A 23,890-nucleotide genomic window follows, 5' to 3' on the forward strand; every position below is an offset into this window, starting at 1 on the left:
TTCTATATGTCGCATCTAGCACCACAAAACCATGTATATGAATTATTTTTGCAGCACATTTTTCTGTTTCAGCTTGATTTCTGGTAGCTTGAGTTTCAGCGATTTCACTCAAATGATGTCTTGATTTTTTTCCGTAATAATAAGGAATTTATTTTGCCTATATTATTCCATTGTGGGAGTAACTTATGCTCTCCTCATAATTGCAGCTTTTATGCCGTACGAAAAACTGCAGCGATGTAAGTGTGACAGATCATACATGTGGAGATGAGCGCGCTACGTAGAACAAATAAAATGCTATCATTGAAAAGACATATACGGCACTATGCCACACATGGAAGTACCCGCTCACGCGTTTATATAGCCATTCTCTTAACGGCATGTCTCACCCTCACTGCAGCTAAATCTTGTTCAGGCACTAAATACCAATTTGACTCGCGCATGCGGGTTCTATCTCGCTATGCTTACAAGGCTGCTGAAGCTGCACGTAAAGGTAAATTGGAAATTGTAATGTGACGTTATGTTATTTCGCTCACAGCGTCAATGACAAGTTTTTCACTTTAAAGTTATCTTAAAATAAAGAAATCTGGTTCGTAGCATAACGCTAAAAAAGGTAATTTTATAAAGGAATATCATGTCTTTTGGTTTTACTTTTTGCGAAATTTTCTCTAATGTTATGAGAAATCTTTTCCGTTTCGTCACAGTTCATCAAATTTATTTTTTACACTGAAGAGTAATAACTACATGTTAGCCTCTCCTAACCTACAGCGATTTGCTGTGTTACCGAGCCTGACATTTTAAATCACAGTGGGTTTGCTTCTGCGAGATAACGCCTCACTTTCGTGTCATTTGCAATCATCCGGCAAGAAAGTGTAGGCGTATCGGAATCCCTGATTGAGAAAATGACGGTGTGCAACTTGTATTTTCTACAAGGCTGAACACTCCCAGAAACTTGCTTGGCTGCATCTATTCAGCAGAGGAAATCGCCATATTAACCATTGAATCACTGACTGTATTCCTGGTTGCGGTAAGAGGCACGACGCTTAGCCCCCCAATCAAGTTTGTGGAGCGCAATGATTTGTACATGTAGAAGCGTTATTTTGGGATAGATGGCGATTTATATGTTTTTTTATTCCCAATGCACTCATATGGAGCCACGAGGCGCATTTACGCCCTCGCGGTAGGCGTCGGCGTAGTCGTGCCGTCCGGCTATCGCCGGCTGAAGCAACGTGTACCTGTACAGGATTAGCACGCGTTGGAAGACGCGAAGAGCGTTGCATCAGAGCACTCCGGTGCACCTACAACTGGGGTCTGCTCAAAAGGTTCTGTGTGAGCTGGGGCAGCGTTTCGGCTGCGGCTGCTGGCATTATTGGCGTTGTGCGCACAGACAGTGGCGTTCCTGATGAGCCGCTAGGTGCACACAGCAATGTAGTGAACATCAAGCTAAATTAATCTAATCCTCTTCGCGCGCTATAGATGTTCCCTACTGGTACGCTCCTCATCACGTCAGCGCTTGCAGACGCCTTCGGTGCAACACGAAAATTTGACAACGCCTATAACCATGGACGAAAAAAAGATATAGTAGGGGCATTACGTCACGCAGGAAGTCTCGGCAAGCGAACGCATCGCGAAACCACAGTGGCGTCCCAACGCGTGACCTCTTGCATCGAGATCGCGAAGCAAGAACCAAGATTTGCTGAGATGTTCGGTCCCCAGTAACTATGCCAGTAGTTTTTATTTGGTGCGCGCTGGGGGGGGGGGTCAGCTGCCCTTCCCTGGCTCCGGCTGCAGGGCAGGAACACTAAAATCAACCACGCCACTGACGTGCCATCACCTGTTGGGCTACAACGGGCAAGCACATTTCGGCTTTAATCAAGTTGTGGTACGCTCCCGCCTCTCTTTTCCTTCATCCATGCCTATAGCTTTAAAAGCTCCGCACTCAGCGTAAGCACGCGGACGCACTTGTGCCACTGTACGCGCGTTCGTCGTCATCGTCTTCTACAGCTGACTCTGATGCCGCTCATCATGCCAGCGTTCGCGTACGACCGCTATCTCTGCGAAGGCGCTGATGGCACTGTTCCAGTGCCAGTCGGTGCTGTGATTTCGGCCTCGAATTCATTGCCTCAATATACCTTGAAATGAAAACACGCATACAGCTGCGCTCAGATTTCGCATTACGGAGTAGAGTAATCGTGGGACATTTTCAAAGCGAAAGTTTCTATGCCTCTTCCCCCGACTTTCCGGGCACTGCTGATGCTGAGATGGCCTTGCCGCGCCTGCCACTGGTTTCCTTGCAACACCACCAGATGGCACTCGGCTCCTGGTCTTACGAAATCAGGAAAGAAACAATTTATGATAACTCAAAGGGAAGCTCATTACTTTTCGAAGCGAGATTGGGTGGCTTAGAAGACGCACCTATAAAGCGAGATATAAGAAGGAAGAAAAAGCATGTGCTTGCTGCGGTAAAGCTAGGAAAATTATGGAGCATATCTTATTATAATGTGAAGACGTCTACCCAGCGGTCTATTTAGGCACCACTGGCCTCCTTGAAGCCCTTTGTTCAGTGGGAGCAGTGGAAAAATAAACATCTCCGCAATAGGCATTAGTAAGAGGCGATTGGAGGATTGGTGGAAGAAAACGGAGACGTAGAAGGCACTGCAGCAAAGGTCTTGAACTGGTAGAACGTAATGTGGTATTTCACGCCTGATGTATGGCCTGGCGCTTCAGTTCGAAAATGTCGGAATGCTTTGGTTTCCATGTGTGCCATAACCAGCAATTTATCTGGAACTTGGAAGACCAGCCTCCGACAGGGTCAATATTGGCACAGACATAGTGTGTAAGACAAGCGACCGTTCCGGTAAATGGCACGCAAGACCCGCACAGTTCCATTGCATAATAAGTGGCACCTTTGGTCGAGATGGGGAACATTGTGTCCTGACCACATCCATATTGCTAGGTGCTTTAAGAAGAGGCAGGGCTTACAATCACTGACTCGAGAGCCAGGACTACTTCGAGCATGTCTTTCATCAAGCTCGCCGGCATCTTCTCTATGTGTGATCGCAAGGCCTTGAAGAGAGCCCGTAGCACCTGTTGACAGTCCTCCTCTGGTGTTTTTTCATCGCAACGCGATTGGGGTCGCTGCAGTGCTGACAGAAAACTTCGCTGTTGCGGTTATTCAGCAGTCTTTTCGTTTACGGGGCCTGTGTTCATTGATTTGACTGTTTTAGCCGGTCCGCTGCGCGATGGCGCCACTGTGTCCTGGATGCCTGGAGAAGGCTTCAGGCTTGGAAAATCAATTTCGCTCTTTGAGCTCCATTTGATTTCGTCTGACTCTCTGGGGCTCACCGTCTTTTTCTTCGTTGTATTTTTCTCAGCCTTTCTTGTTGGCCCCAAGATAAATGTTTTCTTTCGCTTTATTGCCGCTGCCCGCGCAGGACACTTGTTATAACTAGCTGGATGACCACCACTACAGTTTGCACGTAGAAAGTTCTCGATGCACGCGCACTTTTAAAAAATGCTGTCCTCCACATCTATTACACCGCTGCACACTACGGCAGTACTTGGCCACATGTCCATAGCGCTGACACTTTAAGCACCGAGGAGGTTTCTCAACGTAGTCAATGGTATCGTGTCTTGTGAACCCAAGTTGATCTTTTCTGGACGGTCTACCCGCCGTGGTTGCTCAGTGGATATGGTGTTGGCCTGCTGAGCACGAGGTCGCGGGATCGAATCCCGGCCACGGCGGCCGCATTTCCATGGGGGCGAAATGCGAAAACACCCGTGTACTTGAATTTAGGTGCACGTTAAAGAACCCAAGGAGGTCACAATTTCCTGAGTCCTCCAATACGGCGTGCCTAATAATCAGAAAGTGGTTTGGGCACGTAAAACTCCATAAATTAATTTTTTTCTGGAGGGTCTGTATTTGAAGTCACTGCTGTACATGTGCGGTATGGAAATCGAAGCCTCAGCGTGGCATCTGTATATGTGAGCTCTCGCCTGAAGGTCTCGATAAGAGAAATTATAAGAGACCTCTGCAGCCGCTGCCCAGCTCCGAGGATTATATGTGGGGACTTTAACGCACACCATACTCTCTGGCGCGACAAGGCGATTGATGCACGTGGGAAGCAAATTGTTAGTGCTTTAAACACCCAGGGACTCTGCGTGGCAAATGGGAAACAGCCAACGTTTTTTCGACCACCAGCTTCTTACAGTGTCATTGACTTGACGTTACATTCAGCGGACATCTTCGCATCGTGAAGGACAAGTAAAGACAGAATGGACAGCGACCATTTTCCTGTCTTCGTTAACATGGCTGGATATAGAACGAACGCCCGAAGGTCCTGTCCTGTGACGCATTGGGATACGTACAGGGACGGCCTAAGCGAATCGTCTCCAAATGTTCGCGGGCATGCTACGTTGCAAGAGATTAGCTACCGCTGAGCTGAAGCTACCTGACCACTTCCCCGCTCCGGATCTCAAGCTGAAAAAAACTATGCCCTGCCCGTAGAAGGGCGGAACGGAGGCTGATGAGGACAAAGGGCGACCCACCAATGCAGACTATATATAACAGTATTAACGCAGTGATTCGACGTTACACAAGGAAACTAAGAAGAGATCAATGGGCAACATTTTGTGCAAGCCTATCCGTCTTTTCGTCAGTTCCAAGGATATGGTGGGTCGTTAATAACTTTGCTGGAAAGTTTCGCCCAAACAAGCCATTTGAAGCCCTAGCATTGAAGTTAGGCAAGACGCTCGCTTGTGTTGCGAATGTCTTTGCTGAAATATACTCTTCCGGCAGGTCAGCCGGCACAACCAACCCGCCCCCACCGCTATCGTCGCTATCGTCGCTATCGTCTCTGATGGATACTCCTTTCAAACTCAGTCAGTTGGAACTAGCTATGAGCAGCCTCCGACGTGCGGTGGGACCTGACCTTATCAGTAATCAAATGCTGACTAACCTACCGGTTGAAAGACGACATGATTTGCTGGCATTTTTAAACAAGTGTGGGCCAGTGGGGATATCCCACATTTATGGAAGGTAGCACGGGTGGTACCGTTTCTGAAGCCTGGAAAGAATCCTGCTGCTCTGGACTCATACAGAGCGGTATCGCTGACCTCCTTTGCAGCGAAGCTTATGGAGAAGCTTGCGTGCACAAGACTCACTTGGTATGTCGAGCAGGGTCGAAAACTACCATCGTGTATGACTGGGTTTCGGCAGCGTCTAAGCGCTCAAGACAATGTGCTGGACCTGCTAAGCCACTCAGAACATTACAGTGCCGATGGCCTGTTGACACTTGCTGTTTTCATGCATGTTTCCAAGGCTTACGACTACGTGTCTCAAAGAGCCATCATCAGCCAGTTACAAGTTATCGGCGTCACGGGTAATCTCGCACTTCATGCATACGTTCCTCAGTGATGGTCGCATCAGGGTTCGTCTTGGCGACACTTTGAGCGATGAAATACGTATATTTCGCGGCGTGCCACAGGAGAGTGTTTTATCTCTCTTATTATTTAACATTGCCATGAGTAGCCTCCCAAGAGTACTAAACGTTAGAACACTAGTAAAGATATTTATATATGCCGTTGATAACTGCATATCTCCGGCTACCAGCATCGCCGCCTCAGCACGAATAGCCCAGGGCGCAGTAAAAGCCATTCAGGGCTACTTGGCGACGATTGGATTATCACTATCAGCAGAGAAATCTTCATTCGTGCTATTTCCTGGAGTGAAAAGAAAATCTACGTACTTGACGCTGAATTTTGACGGATACCAGATTCGACAAGAACCAACGTCCGATTTCTTGGCGTTATCTTAGACCACAGGCTATTCTGGCGCCGCGGTGTTGACCACGTTGTGGCGTCATCGTCACACAGGCTATATGTGCTCAAGCGAGTCGCTGGCATACGCTGGGGCAACCACCCGACGTCAATGCTATGGCTACGTACAGCGTTGGTTGCCAGTCGGATCCTGCATCAGCTAGCTCTGATGTCACCTTCAGACAGCCAATACGAGCGCTTAGAAGCCGTCCACAGAAAAAGTATCCGACTTTGCCTTGGAGTCCCGCAGCCAGCGTCCAACAAGAAAGTTCTCTACGAAGCTGAGTCACGCCCTCTGCGACTTCAGGCTTCCCAGTCTCTCATGATCCAGCTACTACAATGAGGTCTGCGCCCGGCAAAGCCCTGTTACGACGTGCAGGTAACATGCCGCCCTCACATTTTTATGCAGCACTGAGCACGCTTCGCGTATTAGGATTGCGTTGCTCGAGACAGAGGGAGAGGATAGAACCACCCTGGACATTCGAGGACATCACATGCAACTTAAGTGCACCACAATTGCAGTCAAAGAGCTCCACTCCATCTGCAGAAGCCAAGTCATTAGTCCTGGAACATCTGTACACGACTTACCGAATCACCTACAAGTATACGCAGATGGCTCTGTCAAGGCAGACGAAGACCGTTGCGCAGCTGCAATCTATATTCCCTCTCAAAGAAATACGCAGTCTGGCCGTCTGGACTGTATAGCCTCGTCGACAGTTGTGGAAGGCGTAGCAATAGCGTCTGCTCTGCGCAAACTAAAGACTTTGCCTCCGCAGAATGTGGTTGTCCTTACCGACTAAAAGGCCGTGTTACATCAAGTATACCGTGGTCTGCCATCCCTCAAGTTCCCACGCAAATCACTAGCCATCGTGAAAGAACTCAACAACATAGGCTTCACAGTAAAGTTTCAGTGGATTCCCTCCCACATTGGTATCTGTGGAAACGAAAAAGCTGATGCGCTTGCATACGCAGCGCTCTATCATCCTTCCAAAGTCAAGGCTCCAAAGAGTAATCAAGTGAAAAAATCTGACATTTTAAATCACTTTACGTCGCTTTGGGTTCAACTGCCTACGCCCTGCCTAACCAAGAGATTACACCGAGGCGAAACCTCATTTCTGTATGGAATAAGGACAGGATCTGTTAATACACCGGTCTGGTTATTTAAGACGGGGCGAATCAATTTTCCGACCTGTACGACATGCAACGAGACAGGAGACATTGAGCACTTTTTGTGGTCCTGCCAGAAATTCCAAGATGAAAGGGACGGTCTCCTAAATAATCTGCAAATAATAGGACCTTCCGCATGCGTGCCTGCAACACCTTATATTTACTGAGGGATCAGTTATAGCCGGCACAGAAACTTCACGTCTCTTTATGCAATTCTTAAAAGAGACGGTTTGATGGACATATGGTGAAACCCTTCAGCGGTATCGTGCGAGACGCTCGTACGGAGCAATTTCCGGCCATGATCGCCAGGCCAAACCCCTCTGATGCTGCAATTCACCACCACCACGGAGACGTACAAAAGTACAGTTCGCAATAGGGCATCAGAAAATTTGGGTGTGGTAGTTCATAGTGTTTTCTTTTTCTTTTTGATTGTTTAACCTAGGTAGGATACCAGGCAGTGTAATAGCAAGAGCTCGGTGGCGCAACCCACCGTCCCGTTCCAAAGGGGGCGCTCATAACATACATCCATCCATCCATACTAGGGAGCCTAGATGCAAGCTTTTGCATGTAGGCTCCCTAGGTGTTGTCGCGTGCGCCGCTGGGTTTCTTGCAGCACTATCAGATGGCGCTCGCCCCCGCTCATCCCGAGCGGCGCAGTCGCGGTAGCGTTTCACATATTGCGCGTGCGGCACACGCTGTGGCTGCTTCCTATGAGACGAAAATGCAGATGCTGGGCTGAGGAGGTCGGGTGCTGGGATGCCATAGTGTGAACATTACATTCGGCCATAGCCTGAAAAGAGCGTTTTGAGATGGAGCCTGAACTGCATGTTGGCCACGAATACAGAAAAGTACGTTAACACGCGCAAGAAAAATGACTTCAAAGCGTCAACATATCATTGAGGACACCGAGAGGCCTCAGAGAAGCGTCTTCTCTACGCAGCGAAACGTGGTTCAGACTGCGAATGTATGTATGCAATGTATGCATACTATTAAAATAATGATTGATTTATGTACAGCCCCATCTTTCAAATAAAGTTTAACACTTCTGCCGCAATTCGATGTTCCATACGAGGCAATGATATTGCTGAACCGTCTGAGAGTATATCAGCAATGATGCACAACAACACCTCAAGCAAACACGCCTCCCTTTGTGTTCAGTGGACTACGACGACAAACATCAGTGGTACACGCAAGGCAATGTAGGTGTTGAACGCCAACTCACCACACTCATGTTGGACTAAACGCTGAAGCAATTACACATTCGCCGCTAACATTCCCCACCTATTATCGTCAATCGCAGCGAGCACCGCAGAAAGCTTCATTTTCATCGATTACTACAGTGCGTGGTACCCGCATATTTTTGTAATGAGCTCGTAAATCTCCCCCAGACATTGCGTACCTAATGGAAAACTAGTATTTATATATGTACTATGCACGTTTTTCTTTCGCGAAAAAGAAAGGAGATTGCTATATAAGAGGCCAAAGAGTATGTAGTTTATGTATAAGACAACTCTTTGTGGCCATTTTCGGGTTTCAGAATACATTGAACTAGACCATTCCTTTCGAATGCACCTTTTCTTATTTGGTTCTTTTTTTCAGACAATGGGCCACCGGATCGAATATTCTACTACAGGGCGAATGTTTTATCGGACTCTAGTTGTGCCCATGCCATTTCTAGGCAGTGGTGGGAGATTTCGCCAAGGGTTCGAAAACTGTACATGTGCACCAAGAACAGCCGCCAAACGGCGTACCAGGTGTGCCATCAGTCATATGCTTTGTTGCTATATTTTTGATAGCGATGGTTGTAAAGCCGCCTAAGTTTTTGTATGCTATATTTCTCCACATCAACAACATTCATAGCCTTTGTGGTCATTTTAATATTATTGCACGCCAAGTGCTTGTGCGCATACGAACTCTGACAAACTTCTACAAATTTGAGAATTTGATCGGGAACAGCACAGTTGTCGAGTACAAAGAAGGCAAGCGCTACTTTGCGCTCAAGATGCCGTGTCAATACATTGTTAAACAGCATACACTTGACGCCAGAATGTATTTTTTTCCCTTGAACAATAGGAGTAACGCAGTGCATCAGCCAACGCAGACTTGGTTGATCAGTGTGATAAGACTCAAGGGGACACGCATTATTTGCCACAAAGAGTAGAATTTGAGGCTTAGCAAAATTCACTCTCTATACGATTGCGCATTGTTGAAGAGTAAAATTATAAATGCACAAAACCTGAAAGGCGGAAGATGTAAAGCTCTGATATGTAAAAAAAAAGAAACGAATGTTGCAAAAAAGAAGCACAGAAACGTGTTCACGGTTCTGCCAAGCTACAGCTCGGGACAGTAATACTGCGTTGTAAGGTAATACAATTTCAGTCAACTTTTTTTTGTCGGCAGAAACATATCCCCTTTTTGACTCATGCTCTAAAAGCTGCAAAGAAACAGCTTGACGAGGTCTATGTTTTTATCCGCTAACCTATACTCGCTTGGAAAACTCTTAACCTTTCGCAGCCATGTGCTTTTCTGCGTTCTTCTGATAAATTTCACAGGATGATCACTCTAGTTTTGGAAGACGTTTGCGAGCCTAATACGTACTCTTATAATGAACGTTAATGGCGACACGCTGATGTTATAATGTCTCGATTTGCTTTTTTTGTGTATGGTTAATGTGGATGAGCCGTCCAAAAGTAGATTTCTTATTTAAGGCCACCGCTGCAAGCGCCACGACAAGGTCTATGTACGATTTCATTTAGAGACAAGCATATGGCTTTCAAATTTTTCATAGCCTCACTGCAGCGTCTACCAGCACGGCGGTCAGTACCGTGTCACGGGACGTACTTGCGAAAGTAGCGAGCGAATGCGCATGTGCGCGGATCGTACTCCTCCCTCTGCATGTTATAAAACTCAACCGAAGATAGCCGATACTGCTTACCAGCATGTCTGTTGTTTGGATCCGCATGTTTGAACCACTGTTTGCGCACAAGGCCCACGGGGGACGACAGATGGGCACAACAGTGGTAAGATACAGTGCGCACGTTCAGATGAACTTGAGATTGTTTCTTCTTGCCCGCAAAGGCAAAAAGCACCAGAGGGTATTTAATGCTGAATGAAGTAGCTTAGCAGTAACGACTCTTTGAGGAGAAAGCCAACCCCCATAAGCCTACCCTCACCACTTATGCAGGTGTGTTCTATGAGAAGTCGATGATTGTCACGTTTATTGATGCTTCCGTGAAAATATCGAAATCATTGAGAGCTCTGTGCTTGTTCAGTCAAATGGATTTTCAATGAACTGATGCAAAGGAAAAATAGAGAAATAAATACACGTTCACTGACCACCTGACACAAAACAGTGACACGTTTTGTCCCTCTTGTGTATGACGATCGCAAAGTGAAACGTTGATCGCAGTTCGAGGCGTTTATATACTATCGAGAACAACTCTAGGGAGAAGCACTGATTCAACATTTGGCACAAATGGGCACTGTTCACAAAAAATAGCTCAGCGTGTTCAGGGAATAACGAGAACTTCGACGCCCCCGATACGCGCCACGCAATTGGTACAGAGTGTGCTTACTACGTATGCTAGTATCGCACAACGCGGTTGTTGACACTGATTGTTAATCATGTATAGTTGTAGAGATGATGTTAAGCAACTACTTCTGACTAGCTACAACAGGTTATTATAATTTTAGGCGTCCGGATCGTTGTGAAGCTTTGAGATTTCGCCATGATAAATGAGCAATAAGAGCAGCTTGTGTCAAATTCCAAAACACCTTAAATATTTCTTAATTTATTCATGGTTATATTGCGCTCAGTTTTACAAACACGATATTAAGGAAGGACAGGACGTGGACGGACGAAGCGCAAACTACCAACTGCTTGATTCTGTTAAAGAACGCGCTTATATACAAGGAGATATGGTGCGGGGGGGGGCTACATATAAAAATATATGACAAGGTGACGACATGTGATTATAGTTTGGGTCAGGCATACATCCTTCACATGCACCCGTTCGCCCTGGCAAACTCGACCTCAGCTTTGATAAGCGCGATGGACGGAGTGCTTACGCACGTCTCTTTTTCTTTAGCTATCGCAAGCGCCTCCCATATTTCTCGCTCGGTTTTTGTTTTTGATGTTCCGATGACTGTGGTGCTTTCTATTAGCGGGGAGCATTTGCACTGTTTGCAATGTGCGGCCAAGTTGCTAGGTGCTGTCAGAAGCTGGCACGTGTATTTGTGCTCCCGTAACCTATCGTTTAGACAACGTCCAGTTTGCCCAATGTATACTTTCCCGCAGTCTAGTGGGATTTGGTAAACAACTGAAGTAGCGCATTCCACGTACTTTTTTGCGTGCTTAGTCTGACAGACCGTAGCACTAGGGTTGGCCTCTTTGGATCCTGCGTTCACCTTCTTGCACATGCCTTTTAGTTTTTGCGGGGCGGAGAACAGAACTTGAACGTCATGGCGTTGGGCTGTCTATTTTATCCGATGTGACAAGCCATGGATGTAAGGCAACACCACGCGTTTTTTCAATTTTTTCTGTGTTTTCTGCCTTTTCCTGTTGGCTCTGATTTCGGGCAACAAGTTTTCACAGATTTGCACCACCATGCTGTTCGGGTACCCACTGTTTCTCAAGCGGCTTACTTGCAGATCGATGCTCTCCCTCACAGCATGGTGGCATGATTTTTCAATTGCTTGACTGATGCAAGCCTTGGCGATGCCTCTTTTAATGATTTTAGAATGGCAAGAGTCGTACCTCAGGATTTCTTTTTCTCCTCTAGTTTTGTAGCACCAGCACATGTGGGAGCCTCTGATCCTAATGTTTATATCAAGGTACTGCAATCGACCTTCGGTAGGAGTCTCGTACGTGAACTCTAAACCTTCATGTGCTTTTTTGAACATGCTGATGACAGTTTCTACACTACATGGATCGGTTTGGTTTTCTTTCATGCACACCAAATAATCGTCAACATATCTGAAACAGGTAGTTATGTTCGTTTCTCCAAACAAGGCGGCAAGTTTCCTGTCACCCACACTCAAAAATAAGTCGGAAAGCACGGGAGCTATACAAGAACCAATGGCGATTCCATCCTTCTGCTCATACACACTGTCACCATATTCGATAAACGCGCCATGTAGATACAGTTTTAACAAGTTCACAAAACTAGAAATACTGCACTTGCACACGTCCTGAAATTTGGTGTAGCCCAACGTGTCGATGGCTTCTTCTACTGCTTGTACCACCGCTTGCCTCGGGACACTGTAGAACAGGTCCTTCACGTCGATTGAAAAACAAGATGTCGGCGGGCTACTCTTTAGTGTTGCAATAACTTCGTCAGAGTTGCGGATCAAGAACGGGTCGTCGAAAGGTAAAGAGTTCAAGCAGGCCTGAAGGTAGTCCGCGATGCATCTTTGCCATGTTCCGCGATCTTCAATAATCGTCCTAAAAGGGATTCCCTCTTTGTGGGTTTTTACCGTGAAAAATGGCTTCAGAGTGAGTTCTTTGCTCTCTTTCACGCGCTTTGCCAATCTTGTCAAGCCCATGCTTTCACATGTTCTGCCTGCTTCATTTTTCAGTTTTGCAATTGCTTTGTACGTAATGTTTCTTATTGCGAAATTCTTACGGATCGCTTCTTGGGCGGATTTTTCGTATTCAGGAGCGTTCATCACGACAAACACGCCTGTTTTGTCCGAAAGGAGCAGTTTTAGATTTTCTTTCTTGAGGTACCTAGTCACTCTGCTTGTTCCTGCAGGTTTGGGTTTTTCTACTAGGCTCTTGTTTGACACTCCCGTCAAAACTTCTTGGATGCAAGTTACTTTTTCTGGCTCAGGGGTTCTTTCCGCGACTAAGCGTACCATGGCCAGGAACTGTAGTGCCGTTACTGGAGGTTCAATTGCGTATTTTGGTCCCTTATTTAGGGTCTGTTGCACATAATCTGGGATCTTTCTACCGGATAGGTTGACAGCACCGCTTCCTTGAGGCTTACGCTTTTCTCTTCTAGGGAGGTTCTTGAATGAGCCTTTCCACAAGCTTTCGGCATGCAACTCTGCCAAGTTGTAGAAATACCTGATCATTGCTGTTGAAGCCACCGGGTCCATTGTTTCCGCGCATATCGCCGCAATGTGGTCTCGAAAGAGGCGAATCTGTCGCCACGTTTCCGCTCGAAGTATCTTGCAGAGGCGTCTTGCCGTTCTTTCGGTAGGGGCGACGTTAGAAGAGAAAAGCGTAAGCCTCAAGGAAGCGGTGCTGTCAACCTATCCGGTAGAAAGCTCCCGTGCTTTCCGACTTATTTTTGAGTGTGGGTGACAGGAAACTTGCCGCCTTGTTTGGAGAAACGAACATAACTACCTGTTTCAGATATGTTGACGATTATTTGGTGTGCATGAAAGAAAACCAAACCGATCCATGTAGTGTAGAAACTGTCATCAGCATGTTCAAAAAAGCACATGAAGGTTTAGAGTTCACGTACGAGACTCCTACCGAAGGTCGATTGCAGTACCTTGATATAAACATTAGGATCAGAGGCTCCCACATGTGCTGGTGCTACAAAACTAGAGGAGAAAAAGAAATCCTGAGGTACGACTCTTGCCATTCTAAAATCATTAAAAGAGGCATCGCCAAGGCTTGCATCAGTCAAGCAATTGAAAAATCATGCCACCATGCTGTGAGGGAGAGCATCGATCTGCAAGTAAGCCGCTTGAGAAACAGTGGGTACCCGAACAGCATGGTGGTGCAAATCTGTGAAAACTTGTTGCCCGAAATCAGAGCCAACAGGAAAAGGCAGAAAACACAGAAAAAATTGAAAAAACGCGTGGTGTTGCCTTACATCCATGGCTTGTCACATCGGATAAAAAAGACAGCCCAACGCCATGACGTTCAAGTTCTGTTCTCCGCCCCGCAAAAACTAAAAGGCATGTGCAAGAAGGTGAACGCAGGATCCAAAGAGGCCAACCCTAGTGCTACGGTCTGTCAGACTAAGCACGCAAAAAAGTACGTGGAATGCGCTACTTCAGTTGTTTACCAAATCCCACTAGACTGCGGGAAAGTATACATTGGGCAAACTGGACGTTGTCTAAACGATAGGTTACGGGAGCACAAATACACGTGCCAGCTTCTGACAGCACCTAGCAACTTGGCCGCACATTGCAAACAGTGCAAATGCTCCCCGCTAATAGAAAGCACCACAGTCATCGGAACATCAAAAACAAAAACCGAGCGAGAAATATGGGAGGCGCTTGCGATAGCTAAAGAAAAAGAGACGTGCGTAAGCACTCCGTCCATCGCGCTTATCAAAGCTGAGGTCGAGTTTGCCAGGGCGAACGGGTGCATGTGAAGGATGTATGCCTGACCCAAACTATAATCACATGTCGTCACCTTGTCATATCTTTTTATATGTAGCCCCCCCCCCCCCCGCACCATATCTCCTTGTATATAAGCGCGTTCTTTAACAGAATCAAGCAGTTGGTAGTTTGCGCTTCGTCCGTCCACGTCCTGTCCTTCCTTAATATCGTGTTTGTAAAACTGAGCGCAATATAACCATGAACGTTCACCAACTAGCCCCCTTCATTGCTTTACTAATTTATTCCATTAAAATAAAGGCGAATGGTACGTAGCCTAAAGAGCGTGCAGACTATCAGTTTATTTGACACTGATGCTTTAATATAACGTGGCGGTGGCTCAGAGATCTCCACCTAAAGTGCGATTCCTGCGAGAATTCTGCTACTAGGGCGCCTTGATTAAAATCGAGTGAGCGCTTTGCAACGGTGAATTTTCTACAAAATATAGTTGCTGCTTACAGCTCTATAGTTAGCATATTACTGTAGAGAACCTAAATTTCTGTGGCTGTTTTCGATTAGCAGAGCAATATTCACGGCCTACGTAATAGTCTTGGCATTCGCACGTTAGCAAGCCTACGTTGAATATACTGAACAAAATATACGATCTTTGAGACTCGTTTTAGTGTAACTTGCTGTTGGTCCCACAAAGTTTATGTCAATAGTAAAATAAGCAAAATTTAGTCGCATTTCTTCGATGCATCTTGAATATGAACTCGAAAAAAAAAATCTTCACCTTACCAATTGGGAGGACGAAACGAAAACTTGGTTTCCCTGAGACTTGTTCTCTGCTTGATGAATATAAACCAATTATACCATACCATTTTCATTACTCAGGTAAACAATCGTCAGACACAAAATTCTATAGGAATATAACAAATCGCATGCGCAAAGACAAAGAGCACCTATTTCAATCGGTCATGAGCATGACATGCCCTGTTATTCAAACGGCAGCAGATAGAATTATAAATGCGGTACACTTTCGTCAGAGTTGGCACTGGTGCGTTCCGCATGTCATGTTTTACAAACTCAGGCAAAGGACCGCACCTTCTGCTTAACCAAACGCATGAACATATCCATTTTCGCTGTGACGGAGAAGGCGCGCTTGTTACTTCAAATACATCTTTACAGGTCCGAAATTAACAGCATGCCAATTAAAAAGGTGTTGAAGGTTCGCACTGCTATTTTTGCTTTTCAGAGACACTAACTTGCGCCACTAACGCACTAGGAGCCTACTATTCACGGTGTTCGCTTTATGCAGCGATTGCGACTAAATTGGCAATGCTATTGACGTATTTTTGTAATAGCCGAGGCACCCAAAGAATAAATAATGTCGTTGGGGCTAGGTTTAAAGATATTCAAGCTTCACGATTATGATGAACCTTTTATTCCTTGTTGCTCACAAATTTCCTCCACCAGGTTCAAAGAAGTGACACTAAACAGAAAATTTGATTCATCATGTGCCTTGAATTCTACCGTTGTGCTCATTGAGAGCTAAGTGCTCCACTGCAACCCACCGCCATACTTCAACTCACGTCCGAAAGATTTTCCTTGGCGTAATATCCTGAAACCTCGCCTAATGTACTTGACGATTTTCAGGCACTCACAATTAATAAAAAAAATCCACAGGCGGTTCGCAGGAAAAACTCGGAACCACTATTGGAGAACCATGGAAAGCTTTAAGTTGTAACATCTTGTTAATGTTGATTTCGGTTCATTTATTGTGTGCACTCTCAGTGTTTGCTATTATGTATTTTCGTGTTCTCAAACTATTCTGCACTTTTGTATGTTTAAATATACAATACTCTTCTCTCATACATGTGTTACTTTTTGTAGGGTGACTCTGGAGACCCTGTGACGGCGCACGTTGGGGGGAAGTCTGTTCAATACGGAATCGTGATTTTCGGACAGAAGAAGAATCGCGGTCCGGCACCTATTCTACATACGCGGGTTTCTATGTTTATTAAATGGATCAATAAGGTGCTCCAGAAAATAAGCAACTAGAAAGCTTACACTTAGCCTCGCCATCACGGACGCCTCAAATTTTCTTGAAATTGACGCATGAATAAAGAAGCGGAGCAGAATAAGTTGCCCTTTTGTGTGAAGATATAATGAAGTGGCGTGAAAGTGATAGTCTGCGTCTCACTGATTCTTTCTTTGTTATATCATATTTAGTATACTAAAATGTCCTACTCAAAGTAGCAGCTAAAAAAAAATAACATGCGACAAATTTAACCTTGCTGCGTTGAAAAAATGTTGCAGAATATCAGAATATTAATGTCAATGCTCAAGACCACAAGACATTGCATGTCCATCCTATGCCCTTAAAAAGGCAGTGCAGATGCATCAGCTGCAGCATGCTAGAAATAAATGAACCAAGTAACACTCACCCATACTTCGCTACGCGTACTTCAAAACAAGATATTTATGCTTCAGGATCAACATCTCCATTACAGTTATTGTCATTGCACCGCACTAAGCAAAGTTTTATTTGTATAGCGAGAAAGGAGACCAAGAGAACGTACGCGTCACCATCGACGGGACGACCATAACTCCAACCACGCAAGCACGTATCCTGGGTGTCATCTTCCAGAATAATGGCAAGGCGGGGCGTCGATCGACAAAATCAAAGTTTCAACGGAACAAATTTCGAACATGATCAGAAGAGTCACAAACAGACAACGGGGATTGAAGGAGGACGATGTACTGACGCTCGTCCAGGCCTTCTTGACATCGCGCATCGTTTACGCGGTGCCTTACCTCAAGTTACTGAAAAAAGACAGGGACCAGTTGAACGTCATTATACGAAAGGCAACCAAGATAGCGCTGGGCATTCCGAAGCATTCTTCGACCGACAAGCTTCTCGGCATGGCCATGCACAACGTCGTCGAAGAGTTAATAGAAGCTCATCTGTCTAATCAAAGAGTTCGACTCAGTCAGACGTCGGCGGGACTTCGCGTTCTTGCCAAGTTGGGCTGGCAAGAGGCAGAGCCGAAGGAAACGGGGCCGTTACCCAGGTTGTGGGCGCATAAAATCCACAGTAAGCCACTGCCTAGAAAGATGAGGTCGGGTCGTAACGACGGCCGCAGAGCGGCTCCTATAACGGCCTTGACGGAGACTTTGGGTCACATAGTAGAAGAGGAAGAGGGGGTCACTCTCTTCACAGACGCTTCGTTACCCAAGTTTTCATCGAAAGCAACGCTGGCAGTTACGACGCGGGATGTGCTCGTAACCTGCGCCTCCATCAAGACGTCTTTTCCAGAGGTGGCAGAAGAGGCCGCGATAGCGCTAGCACTCGCGCAACCCAAGGTGGGAAGAATTGTCACCGACTCGGAAAAGGCGTATAACAACTACAGAAAGGGGTGGGTGTCTCTTGCGGCACTAGATATTCTCAAAAGTAAACGCGACGTACCTGAAAGGAAAGTTGAGTTAATATGGACACCAGCTCACTCTGGGCTGGAGGGCAACGAACTTGCCCACCAGTTCGCCCCAGAGATTTTACACCGGGTTGAGAAAGGTGAGCCACAGTCCATATTTAGTTACAGAGACATTACGAACCATTATAAGACGGAGAGGCGCCGTTACCCCGATCCTCACAAATCGCTTAGCAGAGAACAGCAAGCGATCTACAGGCAATTACAGGCAGGATCCTTCCCGCACTCTTACCTTCAAAACAAGATGTACCCGGAAAGGTACGAGGAGGATTGTAACTTCTGCAAAACTTAGTTAGGCACGCTCCAACACGTCATTGGAGTATGCGATTTCATCAAGGCGATCCCCCCACCTGTTACCTGCCCCGCTACCCTACCCCATCCCTCATCCACCCTTACCGACCGATGGGAGACCTTGCTAACCAGCACCGCCCTGGAAGACCAGCTCGTCCTGATCTCCAGTGGCCAGGCGGCTAGAGAAGCATATGGGTCCCGTGAAGAGGGAACCACTTCCATCGACGGCGTCTAAGAAGATGTCGAGCTCGGCTCAATAAAGTTGTTTCTCTCTCTCTCGTGATAATGCATGTCGTCTTCGTCCTTGTTGTGGTAGTCAGCTTTTATCGTCAATTGTTTCGGCGAGTGTAAGATATTCTTGTCGGGAATACAATTGTTTTCTCAAGGATCTGTCTCACTCGGCGCCGTACGCGTAAGCACCTACGGCCGACATCGTTCCCGGCACTATGCCGAGTCTACTGCGTTTGCACTGTGCCAGCAGCGCTTTCGGCCATATTGGTTCACATGTTCGCTGCCGAGTCACGTGGAGTCTAGAAAAGGGGACAGAATCCCGAGGGTGACCGCTGAAAAGTATGGTGACATAAATAGAAACGTTCCTTTGTTCAGCAAGGTTCATGGAAAGCTCATCAAAAGATCGCTTTGATAAGATTTAATGTGCAATTGATCTGCATTTCTTTATAAATTTGAAGCCTAATCTATCCAATGCAAAAATAACTTCTTCGTCAGTGATCACGAATTATTTGTCTTCTTTTAGCCGACTTTCATGCGTGCGATATCACACACCGTGCCTTACACAACGCCCAAGACAACAAAATTATCACAACAACGAAACGTTTCCATAACCGAGGCTAAACCCCTTAGCTTTTATTTCGTGTTGTGACTCAAGACGGGCAATCATCCATTTATGAAAATCTCACAATAGCGAAATTTGCTGAATCTCTAGTCAAAATATTACCAACCCTTTGTAGCCGCATCAGAATGCAGAAAGTGCTCAAATTTATTTTAAACAATTCCAATTGTGCAAAAAACGGCGAGAGCACGCATGTGCGGTAAGTGCCGTTTTTATTTACCATAAAACCCAACTGCCGCAAGCTATCACACGCGCGGGAAGCTCATGGTGACTGCCATATTGTTTTTAGATTACCACTTTCCGGTGGCGACGGCCACATCGTCGACTAACCTGACATTTGACAACGATTTTCCGATTGTGAGTAGTGTGTGCGTTCCCTTACTACGGCTCGTTTTAAACTTAACATTCTGTACGCAGCGGAATTAAAATACAGGTTCAAGTGGCATGGATCTTCTGCATGGCACTTTAGAGAGTGGCTGCTCGGAGGGCTACCATGCCGGCGGCGCGATTGAGTAATGCGGCCGTATTGTCATCAAAAGTGATTATCCAAGGATACGACCTGTGGATAAAACACGCTGGTTTTAACAAGGACCACAGGCCTCGTGTCCTATTTGGCGTCGCGAGAGACACATTTGCCGGAAAACGTTCGTATACTCTATTTATCGCTCCCTCCACCCGCCCTTTGTGCAGGATAGCCAACCACAAACTCGCATCTAATTAACCCTCCAGCCTTTCCTGTTTACAGCCCTGTTTCTTTGGGGATACGATTTCTTTCGCAAACGTTCGCGTAAGTAGTCAGCCGACGAGTTGGCGTCTGTGGTTGATATGCTTTTAAGCAAGCAGGCCACCGGATTCTTGGGGCCATGACAGCGTGCGTAAGAAAGCACGAACACTGTAACTTACAGGCGCTACTGCGCCCATCAGGAGTCACGCAAAGAGCATCAACAATACCGCTTCATGCCACTTCTGCCATAGATGAGCGACTCATGGAACGCACTTTATGCTACCGGCAATGATATTGTGAGTAGCCTCGAGGAAGTAGCGAAGGCAGGCTAGCGAAAGTTTCACAATAAATTTTCGTTTTCCAGGAGTTTGATATCGGCGCTTTTGAATATCGGCGCAACAAGCACATTTTCCCAAAACAATTTCCTTGTTTTCTTTATTAGAGGTTTGCACTGTAGAATTATCACTTTCGTTTTTTTACAGCCCTAATTCTGTTATATTATTGGACCATAGGAAATACACTTCCAGCACTTGCATCTAAACTGCTTTTGCCGCCTTACCTACCATGCTGTTACTCAAATTCTCATAGAAAACAGCCAAATATTTTTAAAGCTACAATTGCAGACATGTTTTACCTCTTCACAAAGAATAAGTTCCCTTCTGTTGGCGCTGTACCATTGACTGCATCCTCCTCTCTACCAGAAATACCCCTTTTAGCACCGATATCTACTAGGTTCGCGTAAGAATTGCTAGAAAATGCAAAGGACCGCTGACGAGCCGAAGTTGTCCTTGACTTCTTTTACTAGAAAATCTTCGACGAACTGAGCTCATCCCAGGACGGAAGAGGTCAGCCTTAATAAAATGTGGGCACAACGGCTCTGAGACCCAGCTTCTAACAACACTAAGATGATGTGGCCGAAGGTATCCGCGAACGAATTGCAGCTGCTGCGCCTACTTTCCACCACGCACCTATTCCCATAGTGTCCGAGGCACGCCTAGGAGAGAGGAGTATCGCGATTTCACTCGCGGACCTTGACAGTGCATTCTCGACCTATAGGGCTTTCGTCGTCATTGGGACCAGAGGGCGCAGATTTTCTCCACGTGGTACACGATGCAAAAAGTGAGCTGCTCAGCCGCAATAAACACTATTGGTACGACGCAGTGTTTCCTCAAAGACGGAACCTGAGGAGCTTCATCCCCATCATCAACGCTGGATAGTCTCCACCTGACATATCGTTACGTCCAATCGCACTTTCGAATTGCAGAAACAAAGTTATGAATAGGATGCTTCTAGTTCTCGTGGAATGGTATCTCATGAACGCTTTACCACATACCGGGATGCACGGAGAGCATTTGGCGGGCACGTCCTTTCATGCACGAGGCCATCAATCTTGTTACCTGCGTCCAAGAGCAAAATAATCTCAAGTGCGTACTGTAGCACGATTTCGGAATGTCAAAGGTGGATGCAATAGCGTTGCTCATAACGTGATCCTAAGTAATCCTAAGCGCACTGAAAGCCCAGGGAGTTGGCGATCGCACAAATAAACAGAATACATGACTGTTTGCCTGCGAAATATTTATTCATGAAGAGTGAGGATGGTAAAACTTGGGTACGCTGCAACTGACACACTAAGATGAGGCTGATGCCACAGCACGAAACATACGTAAGCCGCATCCCCATTCATAATCGTGGTTTGATATCGCCATGAAGCTCAATCAGCCGCTCTTGTCATTGCAGGAAAGCCTATCGCTCATATATTCAAGGTGTTGCAGATAACGGCCGACCATGCCGCCCTCTGTGCCGCTGTAAGTTTTATCACTGACGAAGTAGTAGAAAGAGGGGTCATGTTATGTGACACAAAAGCTGCTTTTTATGCGTGAAATATAGCGCGACACCAAAACTGCTTGAAGTTCCTGAGTACTGCTAACTGCACAAGAAAGCTGTAAAATTCCTTCAGTTCTTGCCCGAATCGAATAAGCATCACTCATTCGGATAATCTTGTGCGAATATATCTTCAGATGTGTGCCGCGTGTAGCCTTCGGGGCGGCAGCACTACATTGTTCAACGTGCCAAGATTTATGTGCAAGAAAAGACTGCAGCTGCAGTGCATATGCCTTATCAAGCAAGCTCTATTGCTTCGATTACATTTGCCTTAGTGGTGACAGTCATGCTAAGGTGGTTTGCGCGAGAATTTTTCAACTTAGAACACCTAGCATCTGAAACTTGACTTTCACTTGAGTTCTCTTCGCCTATGCCGCGTAGTGCCACTGCGCACCTCTGCTTGCTGCGTTATCTATATTATGACCAAGACATGCCAAGTTCACTAAAAGCACTATTTGTGGTGTACCCTCGGACTCACCATAGTCAGTCAATATATTCTATAACTTCTCGCACATTTTCTCTGAACATGTCCTTCTTTCTCTGATAATAGTTCGGTGGAGTGCTCTTTCTGATTACATTGTCTCCTGCACCGACCGCAAACAATCACACGACAAAACCTCTGTGCTCATTTATGAAACCTTCTTTCGGCCAACACTCTCAAACAGATACATCACGCATACTTTGTTAACACGTCTACATTATACATTCGTAACTGCTTTAATATTTCCTAACCTTTATTTATTTTATTTATGGTACCGTAATGAAGGGAAACACTTTTCGCCGCTGAAAACATGCCGTCAATACATGCTGCGTTATGATCTGTAGTTATCTTCGATGTAAATTTACCATTGGTTAATGTTACATTTGTTCAAATATTATAACTATTTTTCAGTCATCAATCACATTGGATACCAATTTCTTCATTACTGGCTTTTATGTCCCCTCATTGTGTTATCCATGTGAGACCTTAAGCAGAAATAGTTAAAAAGAAACGAAAATGCAATGATGTCATTTTCATTAAGCGTAATTGTCCTTTATTGACCGTCTTTGACAAAAGCTAGCGTCCATTTATTTTCAAGTCTTTTTGGTCTATAGGCAATTCACTGAGAAACGTTGCTGGATGTACTACGTGATACGTATACTAGGTTAAACCAGTAAACAGCATAGATACTTGTAATAATAATGTTCAAGACAAAGAATATGTATGCGATCCTGTGAGCGTTACCTTGTGTTAGGTAATGGGTTGCCTGGTTTTAAATTAAGCTTTAAATCAAATCAGTTCTTTGGAAACGCGAAGGGGGAGGAACGCTCGTGAAAGTGAACATTCCTTTATAGCTTCGTGCTACAGTTGGGTGGACGACAATACTTTTTTTTAATTTCACATGTTTCGATACGCTTTATACATTGCATGCATCAATAGCAGCGGATAATCTATTGTATGTCGACATTATGCGAGATAAATAACTTCAAATCCATCTGGTCAATGTCAGCCCGAGCGGCCTTTTCTCGCCAGTAGATCTGCGTGGCCGACAACTGTGCCTCTCTTGAAAACTGCTGGTTCTTGCTTATCACAGGGCGAGCTCAATCATGCACTCTAGCAACTGTGGTAGCAGTGCACGCACATAGCGGAAAATTTGTGTGGCAGTATTTTCGCGTATGTTTATATCACAAATGCAATGACACTTTTTAGGTTTACTTTGTTAGCAGCCACACAGACACAATTCCAGCGCCTCGTGTGGTTTGCAGGTGAAAGGCTTTGAAAACATCTGAGGCGTATATGTAGACGTTTATTGCTGAGCAGTGTTCTAATGACTATTGACCAAATACGAGACAAGTGATCTGGTCAAGTAGGTGCTTCTCGAAATAGAATGCATGTTTGCATCAGGTGGCGTTTTATCTGATTGGTATGTGTCACTCCTGGGCGGGACAAGCTGCATATAGAGGGCGACTAACATTAGCAGCCTTACTGACGGAATTGCGACAGTCCTTAATGGAAAGTTGCCGTTGAGCTAATTGACTGGGCGCCATATAACAGAAAAAAAGCTGTGAACATCAGAAACGCGAACCTGTATAAACTTTCTAGCTTGCTATATTTGCTATAGTTGCGCGCGTTCATTTGACTTCAGTAAGAATAATGTGCATCTAATTGTCTTTTCCACTGACTAATTTTATGAGATTTTGAACCATGATACTACTACGCTTGACATGAACGTAGCTCCGTTTCGGAGTACAGGTTTTTCAGTGCACCATCTGCAGAAAATTTTGGGCTGAAGTTGCCACTAGTGTAAGCTGGACATTTGGTAAGAGGAAGGCTAAGGATGGGCTTCCAAACAAAAATAAAACACGAAGAAGAAAGTGCGTTTGACAACCTTTTTTATGCCTTTCTATAACTTA

At 45.6% G+C, this 23,890-nt stretch overlaps 1 protein-coding gene across 1 annotated transcript in view; it reads left to right on the forward strand.

Moving 5' to 3' along the window:
- LOC142564196 (chymotrypsin-1-like) overlaps positions 1 to 16,434 on the forward strand; it is a 34,435-nt gene extending 18,001 nt beyond the window's left edge. Inside the window, exons 7-8 of the mRNA XM_075675100.1 lie at positions 8,581 to 8,735; positions 16,153 to 16,434. Coding sequence (XP_075531215.1) covers positions 8,581 to 8,735; positions 16,153 to 16,320 — 323 coding nt within the window. The 3' untranslated portion in view covers positions 16,321 to 16,434. The remainder of the gene's footprint in view (positions 1 to 8,580; positions 8,736 to 16,152) is intronic.
- Positions 16,435 to 23,890: the final 7,456 nt, after the last annotated feature.

This window comes from Dermacentor variabilis, chromosome 11 (genome assembly GCF_050947875.1).
Source record: "Dermacentor variabilis isolate Ectoservices chromosome 11, ASM5094787v1, whole genome shotgun sequence".
Classification (NCBI taxonomy): Eukaryota; Metazoa; Arthropoda; class Arachnida; order Ixodida; family Ixodidae; genus Dermacentor; species Dermacentor variabilis.